The sequence below is a fragment of the Lygodium microphyllum genome, chromosome 1 (assembly GCF_053477565.2).
Source record: "Lygodium microphyllum isolate KBCC chromosome 1, Lygodium_microphyllum_v1.1.10, whole genome shotgun sequence".
Lineage (NCBI taxonomy): Eukaryota > Viridiplantae > Streptophyta > Polypodiopsida > Schizaeales > Lygodiaceae > Lygodium > Lygodium microphyllum.
In genome coordinates, this window is record NC_141135.1 from 57,368,800 (window position 1) to 57,387,261 (window position 18,462).

General features: G+C 39.5%; 1 protein-coding gene across 3 annotated transcripts in view; it reads left to right on the forward strand.

The window, feature by feature from the left end:
- Positions 1 to 6,226: 6,226 nt before the first annotated feature.
- LOC148041148 (nudix hydrolase 20, chloroplastic-like) overlaps positions 6,227 to 18,462 on the forward strand; it is a 64,815-nt gene continuing 52,579 nt past the window's right edge. For 2 of the 3 annotated variants that reach the window (XM_087677038.1, XM_087677042.1), the window contains exons 1-2: positions 6,228 to 6,492; positions 6,574 to 6,638. In XM_087677038.1, the coding sequence (XP_087533164.1) occupies positions 6,307 to 6,492; positions 6,574 to 6,638 (251 nt within the window). In that variant the 5' untranslated portion in view covers positions 6,228 to 6,306. Of the gene's footprint in view, positions 6,493 to 6,573; positions 6,639 to 18,462 lie in introns of all 3 variants that reach the window. The other variant, XM_087677045.1, reaches the window with a different exon arrangement.

Here is an 18,462-nt window from a genome sequence, read left to right on the forward strand (position 1 = left end):
CCTTTCCTGGATAGTCCTATTTGTGCGCTTAGCCATACCATTCTGGGGAGGGATATAAGGGGCAGTCAATTGATGCTTAATACCCCGCTCATCACAAAACTACTCAAAGGCACGTGAGACATACTCACCCCCATTATCTATCCTTAGGCATTTCATCCTATGCCCAGACTGATTCTCTGCGAGAGAAAGCCAATGCTGAAAGATGGCCAAGACATCAGATTTTTGCTTTATGGGATAAGCCCAAACCTTACATGAATAATCATCATCAATAAATGTGACAAAGTACTTCGCACCCCCTAATGACTGACAGGGCATGTGTCCACATACATCTGAATGCACAAGAGCCAAAGGCTCATCCATGTGTGGAATACCAGACTTTTTATGTGATTTCCTAGTCTGCTTGCCATATAAACAGTGATCACATGACTCAAAATGCGAGCATTCAAAAGGCGGAAGATATTTCAAAGCACTAAGCATTTTCATTAGACTCTACAAGCTTCTACCTCTTCTTGACATCATGATTAATACTAGTTGGTAATCCATAAGCATCACATTTCCTTCCTCATCACCCATAAGAGACATACAGATTTGTGTAATCCTCTTCTTTGGTAGGTTCTTGAACATAATGAACCAAGGCATTACTAGGTGGATGAGTTATGATCGAGCCTGGGGACTATGGGATGCTTGATGGGTTGATGCCATCATTGGGAGCTTCTAGTCTCTGATCTAGGGGAGTAAGTAAAACCATCAGCTATGGTCTTTGATATGTGAGTCCTCGATTAGGATATGGGCCAAAGTATGAAGTTGTCTAGGGGCTCTATAAGTGGATGCCTCATGTCTAAAATACCCAAAACTTGTGCACATTCTACTTTATCAGAGCATTCAGACTACAAGTGATTATTGCCTCAATGTATGCATTGCATGTTTTGTCGGTAGTTTCATTTCCGCTTGAGTGATTCAATCGTTTTTAATAGCTATTCTTATTATTTCACAACATCTACCATTCAATTCTAAGTTTGAATGTTTTCTATCTCAAGTTTGCCTTGATGAAAGCTTTCATGACAACTTTGGTGGCTAGCTTTTTGCTAGCAGGGTTCTCTTATATAATGCTTGTAGTTTGGGCACATAATCTCACATGCTCTTCCTCTTGCTCAATATTCATTAACTAAATAATGAGATTGTCCCCATAGCCTGCTTTTGCAAATCTCTTGATGAAGAGAGTCTTAAGGACTATGAAAGAACCTTTCTTAGTCTCATTGAGGCCAATATACCAAGTTTGATCCTTCTTGCCCATGTAAAGCTTGAGCCTACTTGATGTCCATAGTGAGGTCATTTGCCTCATAAACCTACTTGAACATATCAATGAAGCTATATGGATCATCTCTGACATGATAGTTGTCAAGTTGTTTGGATACCAAGAACACATTGGCCAAGGTTTGGGACATACGAGCTTAACCCAAAAGTGTCCATTCCTATAACGGTGGTAGCATCCTATTGTGGGATCATTACTAGCATGGCCACTCCATCATCATCAACAATGCCATCTAGTCTTAGGCCACAATGACTCACTAGTGCATATAATATCTAAGATGGTCTCTATGATGCTATTGCCATTGCAATTAACGCAAAGCACGACCACCATTTTCCTCTTCGGGTAACTTGGCTAGCAAATCCCATCTTAATCACATTGTTGAGCCCTTCCCTTCTCGATAGTAGTAATCATGCCTTGCATTTGTGGCTCCATTTTGTTCACATCTATGGCTATGCTCACTCCTAGGCCTATGCTTAGCTCCACCTGTAAGAATAGGTCATTGATTACCTCACTCATTTGTCTACCTTTGAGATCTTGCCCTATTTGGGAGAGGGTTGAGAGGACTGGGCGGGGGGTGGGTGGGTTGATGATGTCAGAAATGATCCCACAATAGGATGCTACTGCCATGGTAGGAAAGTAGGGTTAGGCTTCTCGCAAAAGTATTGTTGAGTCTTTTTATAGAACTTGAACATGTATGGCAAAGAGATGGCAATGTGGCAACGATGTGACATGACAAAGACCTAATGAATTGGTACATTGTCTTGCTATCATTTCCATGTTGTGTAATTGGCTAGCTAGCACACTATCAATGTCTAGGGTTACACTATCATGCTAGTTGTGTAGTCATGCAATAACCAGTTCCAATCATGTAGTCATCCAGTTAGCTATCGTGCTATCATTATCATTAGCCAAACATGTAGGATTTTTGGAATGTTGAACTGTTAGATTGTAATCGAACGGACATGTTGGACTAAGCCCGGTAGCATTGGGAACCCCAAACTGCGTAATTGTAACTGAATAGACATGCCAGGACTACAGCCAGCCTTGTAGCCTGGCAAGCTAGCACAGGGAACTGTGATTGTCTAACTCCAGTTATGCCACTAGGTGCCCAATTGGCATGACAAACTATAGTCATCGGGGACTCTAGCTAGGCCATTGAATGCTACATTGCATTGTTTCGTTGGACTATACTATAACCAGATTCAAGTATGCCTTGTAGTCAGACTGCCCCCCTCGTAGAGAGAGAGAGAGAGAGAGAGAGAGAGAGAGAGAGAGAGAGAGAGAGAGAGAGAGAGAGAGAGAGAGAGAGAGAGAGAGAGAGAGAGAGAGAGAGAGAGAGAGAGATTGAATTATTGCACCTCGATAGAGAGAAATATTACATTACTATAGTGTACTGCTCGTAGATAGAATTTTGTATGTGTTATGTTAGTAGTTAGTAGTAGTTCAAATATTAGGAATTAATTAATCATTTATGAAGTACTTCAATTAGTTATAAACTAATTAATCACTTTAGTTACTTAATAATTAGAGTATGTACCTTTTATGGTATAGCTAACTAGTTATTATTACTACTTTAGTTACTATTAATTATTTATATGTCACTTTAAGTTAGTAGTACTTTATTTAGTAGTAGTCATTAGTTACTAATTATGTATTAGTAACTAATACAGGTTATGCACATAAAATTAGTTATTAGATGGGTTGACTAGTACTAATTAATTAGAAGTGTTTAGACTCTAGTTAACTATGTATGAGTCCACAAAGCAAAGATTATAGTTAATTGTGTACTAGTACATGATTAATTAGTTACTTAGGAGGCTATGGGGTCTTGTTATGTATTGGTTAGATAGTAATAGTTCTTACTTAATCATGTCTTACCTCAGTTCCTAGTACTTTAGTTCTTACTAGTTAATTAATTAGAAATTATGTATTAGTACCTAGTAGGCTATGGGATTTAGTTATGCATTACTTTAGATAGTAGTTGTTAGTTCTTATAGTCTTAATAGATTACACTCTTAGTCTGTTCTAGTGTGCCCATCTTGTCCTTGTTCCACATGTAGCAAATAACAAGTTTTTATTTATCTTTTTTCTAGTTTTTTTGAACTTTTAAAGTTAAACTCAACAATAAAAAGACAAAAGTATGTATAAGGTACTACTTTTTTTCTTGTGCTTTTTTTCAAAGACAAGAAAAGGGCAACATATCTTGCCACCCTATGTTAGAGAAAAAAATACACCTTTTGCCTACAAGAAGACAACATATTATAGCTTCTGTGAGACCACATGACTATGAAGTTGTATGATTACAGCTTCTTTGAGGCCACACAACTATGAAGCTATATGATTGTAATAAGAAGGGGAGATCGGGATGAGGAGTGAGCAATGATCGAGATGAGGAGTGAGCAATGTGTGATGAGGACATGCTGTAGCCCTTAATTCTATTGGTGGTGCTAAGTGGTGATGATAGCGCTAGTATTGAGATGCTATTTTGATGCATATGGAGACTGCAATGAGAGCTGGATTGTGAAGGTAAAGGCATTGGCTAGAAAACTAATATAAGGAGCAACTTCCTCAATTTGCAAGGATGTTGATTAGGATAGTCATGGAAGAGATGCAAGAAAGTGACTCAACCTACTAAGTTCAAAGCTAACAAAGCTCATTTCAAATGAACATGGAGAAGAATGGGCAAGCTATGTGTGCATGTGCGCGAAAGAGAGAGATGGTCAAGCTACGAAGAGTTTGCCATGGTGGGAAGCATGGAAGTAAAGGATAGAGGACTGGATAGCCCATCAAGAAATTTTGGAGAAGTATTTTCACTTTGATTAACACAACCTTGCCATTGTCTTTGTGTTTGGCATCCTTATCCCTTGGGCCCTGTATAAGAGCACTATTGCTGAATTTCACAAACATGATATCGATCATGGGGCAAAACCCTTCGAAGTTCATGTAAGGGATGTTGCTCAAAGCTCGTTTGTTGTGAATATTTTTTAGGTATCTAGTGATAGTCTCTTCATTAACTAACTAGGGTTTTAATAACTTCCTTTGCATAGGATGTACATGGTAAGGGATTGTGCTTTAATGACAAATCAATAAGTAATGATTTATTTGTCAAGGCATTGTAATTCCTCACGGTTCATCATATTTAAAAAAGCATACTTTGTTCTTAGATTTTATAATTGTGAACGTGTGAATACACATTTTCATGAAAACTTGTGCTCATTATTTTCTTATTGATTTTTCTAGATAGAGAGAGAGAGAGAGAGAGAGAGAGAGAGAGAGAGAGAGAGAGAGAGAGAGAGAGAGAGAGAGAGAGAGAGAGAGAGAGAGAGAGAGAGAGAGAGAGAGAGAGAGTTATATTAACGTCTTCTAAAGACCAAAACTGGCCTATGAGACAAACTGTGATACAACTGATGAGGTCCAGCTATCCAAAATAAAAGTGCTGAATGAAAAGCTAAAAAACAATGTACTTCCAATTTGTGTCTTCGAGAAGGAAGCTAATGATGATGAAGGCACAAGAGTCAACCCCTAGTGCATACATGATAGCAATTACTTAGTGCATACATAATAGTGATAACTTAGTTTCTAGATAGAATACTTAGTATTAGGCCTTATTAGTTAATGTTAAGAATATTATATAGAATACTTGGTTAAGTAATATTTTTAATGCGACTTTACTTAGTTATGCAATACCTACTTATAATTAATGTCTAGCTTAATTATAATTATTATTTAGTGTTAAATCAATTAATGTAGTTAGATTTATTGTACTACAGTATGACACTTTCCCTCATTATAAAACAACGAAGAGACTTATGCCAGCTCTTTAACATGCTACTTGTATGGCATGTTCACGTACTTTTTTGTGTTATTGCTACACTTTTCCAAAGTTATAAGTTAATTCTTAACCAAAAGGTAATAAGATGTCAAAAGTTATACAATAATTTCTAGCCAAATCTAATCATCTTTCTCAAGGTTAAAATCTATATTTTCTCATTTTTATCATAATGAACAGTAAAGAAAAGGAAAGAAAAGCAAAGGAAATTGCATATCTTCTCAAAAGACAAGGGAATATCATCTTCTCCCATAATTACAAAACAATGAAGAGATATATATTGGCTCTTTAACATGCTACTTGTATAACATGTTTATGTGCTTTTTTGTGTTACGCTTATGCTTTTACGAAGTTATATGTTATCTTAACCAAAACTTTTAAAACTAAACTGTGAAACCACATCTCAAACTTTGATTTTTTTGTTTTGTTTTGAGTATTATGTTTTGCAAAGTACTGTTCATCAATATGAGGACTTAGACTATACGACAACTTTCTAGCCAAATCTAATTTTTGTGAGTGTTGCTGATGTAATATATAGTTTAAAAGAGACATTTGGCTTTTCTTAGGCTGGTTACACACCAAATAATGGACGCCCACTTTGTAAGCTTTAGCCAATCAAAAGATTTATTTAAGGGTTAGGCGTGTGTCCATAGTCCTTTACATACGGGAGAGGGCATGACTTGTCGTTTACCTACTAAACAGGTGAATTCTCCGTCCACTTTTGAACGGGGAGTCTCTTCTACTCACTTTGTAAAGTGGCGAACAAGGGTGTAGTTTTTGCATTTGCAACCAATCAAAAAAATTATAATTCTGATATTTTTTACTTTTTTACAAACTGTGTCCATTTGATGTGTAAAGATATGATGCCGATATCCACTCCCAGTTTCAAAAACGACATACCCGCACTGTGGAGAGGGGTTGACAGTCTAACCATCACTTGGTATGTAACCAGCCTTAGATATGGTTCAAAACGTATTCAATTAAGCGACGATGTCAATATACCCAGACTCAGGGCAAGGGTTGACCGTCCCAACCTTGGTGTGTAACCCACCCTTAGATATGGTTCAAAACGTATTCAATCAAGCGACGATGTCAATATACTTGACACGATACGATTTACGACTATAACCGACGAAAATTCTGTAAATGTGCGGCAAAAATCATCATGTTTTCCACGTCTTCCAGAGCATCACTGCTCCGCCTTCCCATAAGCTTCCCAATGATTCATGGGGTTCGTGGAGTGCAGTGTCTCAGCGCACCAAGGGTACTGCTTTCGGCAGCAGGAAGTAGCCCGTGTTCTCCCGCGCTTGCTCTTTACATGGAGCATGTTAGAGGATGCAATCGAGGCAGTGTAGGTTCTTTGAATAATCAAGCAAACGAGTTCTTTTGTAGCTCTTCTCCCTTCATCTGAGTGCATGCCTCATCGTTGCAGGAAGAACGACATAAATTTGTACCTTTCATTGTCGACAATTCTACAGTTGGATATATCCATCCAAGGTACAAAACAGCGCGCAGAGAGAGAGAGAGAGAGAGAGAGAGAGAGAGAGAGAGAGAGAGAGAGAGAGAGAGATTGTATTTGAAATGGGGGAAAAGCTACATCCATTTGTAAGAAAAATTGTTTGCTGTCATGCATTCGTTTAAGAAGCCGATGGAAACAGGTGCATAGATGAATGGACAGTATACGCAAGAGAATGAATCCACAATGAGTACGGCTCTGAGCTGCAACTTACTGATCTGAAAATGAATGCTGAATACGATGGACTGATCAGTCCCTGCATGCAGCCTGTGGTGTCAATGAGGGCACTAGATCAGGCTGATGAGAGAAAGACTGCAGGCTGACTGGGGAGAGAGAGTGGTAGGCTGAAAAGAATGTGTGGGGCAGCAGAGCCAACTTGCAAAACAGGCCAGCCAGCCCCTGTATGGGCCGATCAACTCAGTCAGCAGCATTTAATACTGGTTGACAGGTCAAAAAGCTGCCGCTAGCCTGTCCCAATGTGAACACAGCCAATAAGTGACTCAAAACTGAAATGACAGTAAAGATTGGGATCATTGTCTAATCAATGAAAACCACTCCGAAGGAAAAACGTGTCAATACATCAGTACCAGGCACTAGGAGCTTGCTTCAAGCCATAAGAGCCTTTTGCTAAGCGATAGACATGGTTCTCCTTTCTAGGCACATGGAAGCCTGGAGGTTGATTGACATAAATCTCCTCTTGTAAAATGCCATTCAAGAAGGTAAACTTTATGTCCACATGATAAATGGGCCAATGATGATAGGTTGTAACAGCCAAGATAGCTCGAATAGTAGTCATATGGATTATCAAAGCGAAAGTCTTTAAATAATTCAACCTTGCCTTCTAAGCAAATTCTTTGGTAGCAAGCCTTGCCTTGGGCTTGTCTAAGGTACCATCAACTAGGTATTTAGTTGCATTGATCCACTTAATACCAACCACTTTCTGCTTGCTTTGATGTGGAACCAATGCCCAAGTCTCATTCTACTCGATAAAATCAAGCTCATCTTCCATAGCATGGCGCGATACGTCTTGTGGCAAAGCCTCCGCAATGGTTGTAGGCTCTCAATCCTCTGAGATTTGAGTCATGAGGTCACAATTCACACAAAGTGAATATCCTTGCTTTGCTTGCAACACGGTTGATTATTGTGGGCTTGCCAATTTCTCGAGAAGAGTTATCGCTGTTATTAGTGGGTGTAGCAGTGGAAATGCGAGATTCTATTGTAATAGACTACACAAACTCAACAAAGAAGAGAAAACATTGCACTTAAAAAAGAACACTGAAAAAGAACTTAGAATAGGAATGTTTGGGAAATGGAATCCATAAACCAAGACAAGATATACTATAGAATAATAGCGAGTTACTAGTTGTGTGGACACCGGCACCAACTTGTCGAGCTAAAAAATGTATCATATACTAATTAGCTCCTTATTGCAATCTCAAAATATGCATATTCCCAAAGTAATCAGTAAATGATTGCTTTCTTAGAGAGTGTTAGTGTCTACATGCCAAACCCCTAATTTGAGAGGATCCACTCATCTATAAATAGACAAGCTGCCCACCACTCAACCCCACCTTGATTGCCGATTGCTGGTGCTTTGTTTCTTGTTGATTGATTTCCAGCCTCTGCCCACTGTCAAACACACTTCTTAGGTTGCATTTGCTGTTGTCAGACCTATTCCAGCCTGCATTTTCAGTTTCTAGCTAGTTGCCATTAATAGTAGAATAGTACACACTTGTGTTTTCAGTTTTCAGCATGTTGCTTGCTTTCTTTTGACACTTCTCTAGCTATTGCTTATTGCTTGAGCTGTCCTAGTGTCATAACATAATAGAAAAATAATTTGTATTTTTCTATTATTTTGTATATTTTATTATTTATTAGATTTGTTTCCTTTGCACTTATTTAATATAAAGAAAAGTGCATTAGAGCCAGTCACTGATGAGTAGAATCCCCTTCGCAATCCAAACTCCCCTTGCTGTCCAAAGTGACCAGTAAGTCTTCGATCTATTTTGTCCCTTGATTTGGACACTTAATTGGCCTTCACCCACTTCATAGATGATGAAAATGCCCCAAATTCAATGTCTGGCTAGTCTTCCACCTGAATTTAGCTGAAATTCACCCTCAACCCTATTAAATCCAAGTTTTGGAGCTTCCAATTTCTGGCACGTTTTTCGAGGTTGTTGCTAAACCCTAGTTTCTATTGTAAATTAGGGTTTATAGTAGAGAAATTTGGAATTTCCCAGTTTCCAAGGGTCCAAATGCTGAGATCTTCGGAGCAAGGCTGTGAAATGGTTGGGAGATGAGAGAGAAAGCTATAGAGAGAAAATTCAAAGTTTTGTCGCGCAAATGACTGAAAATCAGTCAAATGCAGCTGTTGCCTTGCCACAATAGCTTGTAGATGCAAAGAACTGAAGAAAATCAGTCATTTATTGCTGTTGCCTTGTCTCAACAGCTTGCAGATGTTGTCTCCTGTTGTTGATTGGTGTTCTCCTGTCCTTGGTACCCTCAAAAGATCCTCCAATGGCTGCAAATCAGAACAGCAGCCTCCCCTCCCTCTCTCTTGCAAACTGAATTTATAACAATGCCTCTCTCTAGCCTCTGAAGACGTTTTTCAGTCTTGCATGAGCATTTTTGAAAAGTGGTATCCTTTCCAAATGGTTTTTTTAGTATTTTTCATAATTAAATATTAATTTTCAGCCTTTAAATATTGAAAATTAATCTAATAATTATTTTGGTGCCCTGAAAAATAACGACTGGCCAATAATTAAATTGGCTAGACAACTTCCGTTCCCGAGTATCTCTACGCCATCTTTGACCATCAGATTAGCGTTAAGTACCATTAAACGCTACTTCTCTAGTGTCACCAAACTGACACTTATGGCTAAATGAATGACCTAGGCCAATAACTGGCACCAGATACCACCAAGTACGTATGCGGCATAACTTATAGCAACTTTTGCCTTTGACATCCCGTGATTTCCTCGGGTCTTGGGCTCGTAAATTTACTCTAATCCCAGTTGCACCTCACATGTGTAACAATTACTTAATCATGTGATTACAAATTAATCCACATGTTAAGTGAGGTTTCAAAAATACATGTCCTCATGACAACCCTCCCCCTTGAAATCCTTGTGATCGTCCTTGATTGCACTGCCAGATGCATCAAAAGCAAAACTACACTGGAATTTCCATAGGGCATCATAGTCAACACAACATTGCGCAGTGCTGTTCAACCATTCCATATGCCCAACATATGCTGAAAATTACCAGCCAACATAACATAACATAAGACTCACAAAGAATCTCAAAAACATTGCGAGATTATCATGTGACATGTCCATTTGTTATGAGCTCAACTCATCTGGTAAAATCAAACCATAGTATAGCAAAAACCAAGCATAAACCATGGCTGAAACATCAATGGCATCATAAGACATGTTGCTGTCCACAAAACCAGCTGAATACCACTGAATATTAATGATCACATGTTGAAAACCAACATTCGATAATCAACCCTTGATGATCATTAACTGATGCTATACCAAGCATAACCAATGCCATACCAAGCATAACTGATTACACACCGAGCATAACGGATACAAATGTACAGCTAAGGAGCTGTAGTGAAAACCATACCGATTTGCATACCAAACATAGTGACTAGTACACTAAATAGTGATCTCCTAGCAAACATACTGTTCAGCTACAGTACCCTGAATGTATGTTGAATACATTTGAGATCCATTACTTCTAGAGCTATCCATTATTGAGGAGCGGAGGTGCTAACTTCCTCACAAGCATCAGGTAATACTCTGGACCTCTGCTTTGCTGAACCTGATTGAGCCCGAACTAAAGTCGGCTCTAACCGGAAAGCATCAAGGTAAAGCTGCAACAACTGAGAATGGTCTGCCAAGTCATCCTCCTCCATCCATTTGGCCTCCATTGGTAAATAATTTTGAAACTTCACAAAGTACCTTCTGGAACCCTTACCCTTGATCTTTCTCTCTATGTGCACCAAAATCTGCTCTAGTACCGGTATTTCATCGAGCTCTTCAACCTTTAGCTGAATTTCAGCAAACATATCCTCTGGCACATCACCATGAAAAGGCCTCAACAAACTGACATGAAAGGCATTGTGTATCCACCAATGTGGAGGTAATTTCAGCCGATATGCCACATCGCTGATCTTCTCCAACACCCGGAAGGGCCCATAGTATCTCATACTCAACTTTGGATACAATCTTTCTCTTCCTTTCATTTTTTTCAACCTTGCCTTTCCGAAACGCAGCAATACATCTATGGCGATCAGCTGCCCTCTTTTGCTTTTCTTGCGATCTCTGAAGTGCATATTTTATCTTTGCATAGGCTGCATCCAAGTTTTCCACATAGCGATCAGCCTCAAAGATCTTATCCTTAGTTTGTAGAATAGGTGGTACCTTCTTGCCACCCTCAATTACCTCAAATGGAGCTTTGCTCGTAGAACTATGCATTGTGTTGTTGTAAGCAAACTCAAACAAGGGCAAATACTGTTCCCACTGTCTTGCGGTTTGAAACATAACATCTCAGAATATCTAACACTTTGGAATTTGCTTCCTCAGACTGATCATGTGTTTGCGGATGGAAGGATGATGAGAATTTTAGTGTGGTATCCATATTCTCATACAAGCCCTTCCAAAATAAACTGGTCATCCGGGGGTCTTGATCACTAATGATCGACTTTGGTATACCATGATACTTAAAGATGTGTTGCAAAAACAATCGTGCCATATGATCAGTGTAGTCAGCCTTCCTTCCATGGATGGGTAGCAGCAAACAATAAATGCAAATCTGAAAGTACAAAATTCACCTTCTGATTTTGGACAAGGCACACTGGATTGACCCCGAAATTGGCGCCACTTTCGGTATTTGTTTAGCTTTATTGAAGAAGAAGTTAATTTACAATGGGATTCTCTCGATCCCCTTCGCAATCCAAACTCCCTTTGCTGTCCAAAGTGACGAGCAAGTCTTCAATCTATTTTTCCCCTTGATTTGAACACTTGATTGGCCTTCACCCACTTCATAGATGATGGAAATGCTCCAAATTCAATGGCTGGCTAGTCCTCCACTTGAATTTAGCTGAAATTCAGTTTCAGCCCTGAAAAATCCAAGTCTTGGAGCTTCCAATTTTTGGCACACTTCCCGAGGCTACTGCTAAAGCCCAATTTCTACTGTAAATTAGGGTTTACAACGGAGAAATTTGCAATTTCTCAGCCTCCAAGGGTCTAAATACTGAGATCTTCAGAGCAAGGCTGTGAAATGATTGGGAGATGAAAGAGAAAGCTGTTGTTGATTGGTCTTCTCCTGCCCATGGCTGCCTCATAAGGTCCTCCAATGGGTGCAAATTAGACTAGCAATATCTCCTCTCTCTCTTTTGCAGGCTGAATACACTAAAAATGCCTCTCTTCAGCATCTAAAGACGTTTTTCAGTCTTGCATGGGCATTTTTGACAAGTGGCAGCCTTCCCAAATGGGTTTTTCAGCATTATCCATAATTAAATATTAATTTTCAGTCTTTAAATACTGAAAATTAATCTAATAATTATTTTGGTTCCCTGAAAATAATATGACTAGCCAATAATTAAATTGGGTAGGCAATTTCCACCCCCGAGTGTCTTTGCGCCATCTTTGACCATCAGATTGGCGTTAGGTATCATTAAATGACACTTCTCTAGTGTCACCAATCAACGCTTATGGCCAAATGAATAACCTAGGCCAACAATTGACACCAGATACCTCTAAGTACATGTGCAATATAACTTATAGTAACTTTTACCTTTGACATCCCGTGATTTTCTCGTGTCCCGGGCTCGTAAATTTACTTTGATCCCAATTGCTTCTCACATGTGTAACATTTACTTAATCAAGTGATTCAAAATTAATCCACATGTTAAGTGAGGTTTCAAAAATACATGTCCTCATGACAATCGGCCTTTATTTTCTTCCTCATTGGAATGAAATGGGTTTGTTTGCTAAACCTGCCTAATGATAGTCCATATCCCATCATTCCCTGTATGTGTCTTAGGAAACTCAAAAATAAAGTCCATTGCAATGCTCTGCCAAGGCCTATTTGGAATAGGCAAGGGCTGCAACAAACCCGGCATCTTTTGCCTCTCATGCTTTACCTTCTGGCATATGATGCATATCCTAACAAACTGTTCTACATCATGCCTCAGCATTTGGACCCCTGGAGGTTGATAAATTTCAGATTTCTCTGCTGTAAACCCTAATCTGCAACAGAAATTAGAGTTTAGTAACAGCCTCGAGAAGCATGCCAGAAATTGGAAGCTCCAAGACTTGGATTCAACAGGGCGGCTGAAGCTGTTTTTAGCCTATTCAAGTGGAGGAACCAGCAAATAATTGAATTTGGGGCATTTTCCATTTCCATCAAAGCAGGTGAAAGCCAACTGATTACTCGAATCAAGGGGCAAATCAGATTAAAGACTTGCTGGTGATTTCGAAAAGCAAGGGGAGTTGGAATATTAAAAGGGATCGGGAGAATCCCATTGTAAATTAACTTCTTCTTCAATAAAGCTAAAGAAATACCGAAAAGGGCGCCAACTTTGGGGCCAGTCGGGTGTGCATTGTCCAAGATCAGTAGGTAAATTTGTATTTTGAGATTTGTATTAATTTTTTTCTGCTGTAATTACGTTGTAATCAGGGCTTTACTACCCATCCACGGAAGGAAGGTTGGTTACAGATAAACCATGCTGACTGCTTAAATTTGTGGCTTACGTGACAATGCATCAACCACAACATTCTTTTTACCATCAATATGTACAATCTAAAAATGAAACATAGAGAGAAAATGTGCCTATCTCATATCCTTGTCTGACAACTTTGTTTGCGTCAGAAAGTACCTCAAAGTTTGATGGTCTATTTGCACTGTAAAATCAGCCCCCAACAAATAATGTTTCCACATAGACAGTGCATGAATTACAACCAAGAGCTCTTCTTTTCTACACCGTGGAAATTTCGGCTCTCATAAGCCACAACTCGGCCGTCTTGCATAAGAACAGTCCCAATGTTGTTACCGCATGCATCACATTGAACTATGAATGACTTCCTTAGATCGGGCAACACAAGCACAGGATCTGAAGTTTTCTTTTCCTTCAACTTTTCAAATTTGCCTTGATTTTCAGCTTTATTTTCAGATTTACCATTTTTCTCAGCCTTTGCCTCTTTGATATGTGACTTAGCATCATCATCATGGAATCCTGCATCCTTTCCATGCCGCAATGTGACGGCTGTAGTAGCAGTTTCTATAAGCTGAGACATGTTGGAAACAGTGGATTTAATGCAAAAATCCCGAATACCCTTTGGCAAACTACAAATATACTTCTCCACCTACTCATGGAGGGGTACTGTGCGATAAGAAGTAACTGGTAGCTATGCATCCCAAAACTTCTTATTATACTGATCCAAGTTCTTGCAATCTTTGGAATTCAACTGATTCCAAGTTGTCATAATGTCTACTTCAAAGGTACTTGTCAACCAATTTGAAGTAAATATTTGCTTGAACTGGACCCAAGTGGTAGGTGACTTCCCTTGAATAAGAAGTGTAGACCACCATTGCAATGCATTTCCCTTAAAAAATGTGGTTGCCTTGCGTATCTTAGATGCCTTTGTGAAGTTGCCTCTAGAATAGGCTACATCCAATTTTTGAATAAAAACAAGTGCTTTCAGCCTATCTTGTGCACCACTGAAAGGCTCAAACTTCACGCTTTTGCCACCTTCATCGTAGTCCTTTGGCGGACCTATGGGAGTCAACTTATCATAAATGGGCTATCATCAAATTCTTTAGCCCCTTGCTGGTCATCAGCCTCTTTATGCATTGAAGTGCCAACATTTGGGAGATTTCCCACATTTTCAGCATGCTGTCCATGCTGAGAACCATGCCCAACATCAGTCATTGCATTTTCCCCTTCACCACATGGTTGACCAAGGAGTGATGTATCCTCTCCACTTGATCGCGTATCACCATGTGAAGACATGCTTGCTGTAATTCACTGCTGAGAACAATTTCAGCAATAATGCGATAGTCCCAAGTTGCAATCAAGTACCACGGGCCCACCAATTCAAAGGATTGAATCCAAATCTTGGAGCTTCTAATTTCTGGCACGTTTTCCGAGGCTGTTGCTAAACCCTAATTTCTACTGTAAATTAGGGTTTACAGTAGAGAAATTTGCCATTTCTTAGCCTCCAAGGGTCCAAATGCTGAGATCTTCGGAGCAAGGTTGTAAAATGGCTGGGAGATGAGAGAAAAAGTTATAGAGAGAGAAAATTCAGAGTTTTGTTGTGAAGAATGACTGAAAATCAGTCAAATGCAATTGTTGCCCTCCCACAACAGCTTGTAGATGCAAAGAATTGAAGAAAATTAGTCATTTACTACTGTTGCCCTGTCTCAACAGCTTGTAGATGCTATCACTTGCTGTTGATTGGTCTTCTCCTGACCCTGGCTGCCTCAGAAGGTCCTCCAATGGTGGCTGCCAATCAGACCATCAGTATCTCCCCTCTCTCTCTCTTGTAGGTTGAATATAATAAAAATGCCTCTCTCCAGTCTCTAAAGACGTTTTTTAGTTTTGCATGGGCATTTTTGACAAGTAGCAACCTTCCCAAATGGTTTTTCCAGCCTTATCCATAATTAAATATTAATTTTCAGTTTTTAAATACAAAAAATTAATTTAATAATTATTTCGATGCCTTGAAAAATAATCTGACTGGCCAATAATTAAATTTGCTTGGCATCTTTCACTGCCAAGTGTCTCTACGTTATCTTTGATCATTAGATTCGTGTTAGGTACCATTAAACACCTCTTCTCTAGTGTCACCAACTGACACTTATGGCCAAATGAATGACCTGGGCCAACAACTGGCTCCAGATACCACCAAGTATATGTGTGGCATAACTTATAGCAACTTTTGCCTTTGACATCCCGTGATTTCCTCGGGTCGTCCCGGGCTCGTAAATTTACTCTAATCCCAGTTACACCTCACATGTGCAACATTTACTTAATCATGTGATTAAAAATTAATCTACATGTTAAGTGAGGTTTCAAAAATACATGTCCTCATGACAATAGTGATGGGTGCTCACTACTTGCAGTATACAAGTGTGCGGGTAACTAATATACGGTGCGGGTACTATCACTGTAACTAATACACGGGCAGCTAGGCACAAGCGTCTTTATTCCCCAACAATTGCTTCATCCCAATAGTAATAAGGCAAGTTTCTTTCTGACATAAATGTATGAGCCGTGTCTACAACATGTTTGTTTTTTTGCTCAGCAACCCCATTTTGCTGTGGAGTATATCTACATGTATACTGCCTCTCTATATTTTTTTTTGGCAAAAAATGAAGAAACTCATTGGAGAGATTCTCCCCCTCTACCCAAACTTAGATATTTAATATGCAACCCCGTCTCCTTAACCAAAGCCTTAAAGGTTTTAAAGTGAGTGAACCTCACTTTTCTCACACATAAAGTAAACCCGTACTTTGCGAGTATGATCATTAATGAAGGAAACATTTTCGGCTACTTTAGAAATGGCAACTCTGCAGATACAACAGGGACAAATTCACCTTTCAACTTTACGTCAAGTGTGAGTACCTTCCCTTATGCTGAATAGTGATCTTTTTTGCATGAAAATCAATCAATGCATGCATATGGTGATACCATGGCATACCAAGCAATACATCACAACCCTCAAGTGGAGCAGTGAAGAACTCTTCGTTGTCCACATATCCTTTGTATCCAGCTTATTCCAAGTTGTCATGATGTCCACCTCAAAGGTACTTGTCAACCAATTCGATGCAAACATTTGCTTGAATTGTACCCACATTTTGAAGGTGCTCTACCTTGCATCAAAAGAGTGGACCACCACTATAATGCCCTCCCTTTCAGGAAAGTGGCTGCCTTTCGAATCTTCGAGGACTCCGTGAAGTTCCCCCCTGAATAGGCTGCATCATGTCTAACCGTAGTATGAAAAATCGTGCTTCCACAAAAAAAACTTGGTTGCCCTATCATAGCATGCATGCCCAGCTGTCCAAAATCCATTGGATTGGCACTTCCATGATGGCCTTGTATTTGCATTCCTTGCCCCGTATGTACCAACTGTTTTATTTCATTAGCATCTTTGGGAGCTTCAAATGAAGGGTTTGGCATTATCTTCGGTGTATCTTGCTGTCCCAAAGGTGTAAAAGACGTATTCTTCTTCTTGCCTTTGCTATCCTTCTTTGAGCTTTCAAAAGTCGGGTAAATTGAGGATCCTTTGCCAATTCAACAAAGAGATTTGCTGCTGTCCTTATTCGATTCTTGAACTGGTAATCAAATTCCTCTTCACTTTGCTGGTCATTAGTCTCCTTATGCCTTGAAGGCCGTGCATCTTGCCCAATAACAACATTTGCTGGTCATCTTGTGCAATGGGATTTTCCCAATTCCTTTCGGTATTCCAACTCCCCTTGCTGTCCAAAATGACTAGCAAGTCTTCAATCTGATTTGCCCCTTGATTCAGGCAATCAATTGGCCTTCACCTGATGGAGACAGAAAATGCCCCAAATTCAATGATTTGCTGGTCTCTCCACTTGAATAGGCTAAAAAGAGCTTCAGCCCTATTGAATCCAAGTCTTGGAGCTTCCAATTTTGTGGCATGCTTCTCTGGGCTGTTGCTAGACCTTATTTCTGCTCTGCAGATTAGGGTTTATAGGAGACTGAAATTTCTTAGCCTTTGGTGATCTCAATGCTGTAATCTTCGGAGCAAGGCTGTAAAAAGGCTAGGAGATAAGAGAGAATGCTGAGGAGAGAGAAAATTCAGACTTTCTTCGTGAAGAACAGAAGAAAATCTATCATTTACTGCTGCTGCCTTGTCTCAACAGCTTGTAGATGCAAGGAATTGAAGAAAATCCGTCATTTACTGCGGCTGCCCTATCTCAACAGCCTGTAGATGCTGTCACCTGCTATTGATTGGTCTTTTCCTGCCCTTGGCTGTCTCAGAAGGTCCTCCAATGGGTGCAAATCAGACTAGCAACATCTCCTTCCTCTCTCTTGCCGGACTGAATATACTAAAAATGCCTCTCTCTAGTCTCTAAAGACGTTTTTCAGTCTTGCATGGGCATTTTTGGCAAGTGGCAACCTTCCCAAATGGTTTTCCATCCTTATCCATAATTAAATATTAATATTCATTTTTAGTCTTTAAATATTAGAAATTAATCTAATAATTATTTTGGTACCCTGAAAAATAATCTGACTAGCCAATAATTAAATTGGCTAGGCAACTTTCATTCCCAAGTATCTGTACGCTATCTTTGACCATTAAATTGGTGTTAGGTATCATTAAACGCCACTTCTCTAGTGTCACCAACTGTCACTTATGGCCAAATGAATGACCTAGGCCAATAACTTGCACTAGATTTTACCAAGTACCTATACGGCATAACATATAGTAACTTTTGCCTTTGACATCCCATGATTTCCTCGGGTCTCGGGCTCGTAAATTTGCTCTAACCCTAGTTACACCTCACATGTGCAACACTTACTTAACCGTGTGATTAAAAATTAATCCACATGTTAAGTGAGGTTTCAAAAATACATGTCCTTATAACAATAGTGATGGGCGCTCGCCACTTGTAGTATACAAGTGTGCGGGTAACTAATATACGGTGCGGGTACTATCATTGTAACTAATACACAGGCAGCTAGGCACAGGCGTCTTTATCCCCCAATGTAGGGATCAATTGAGCACGACGATCGAGACAGGCTGTCCTACGCGCAATGAG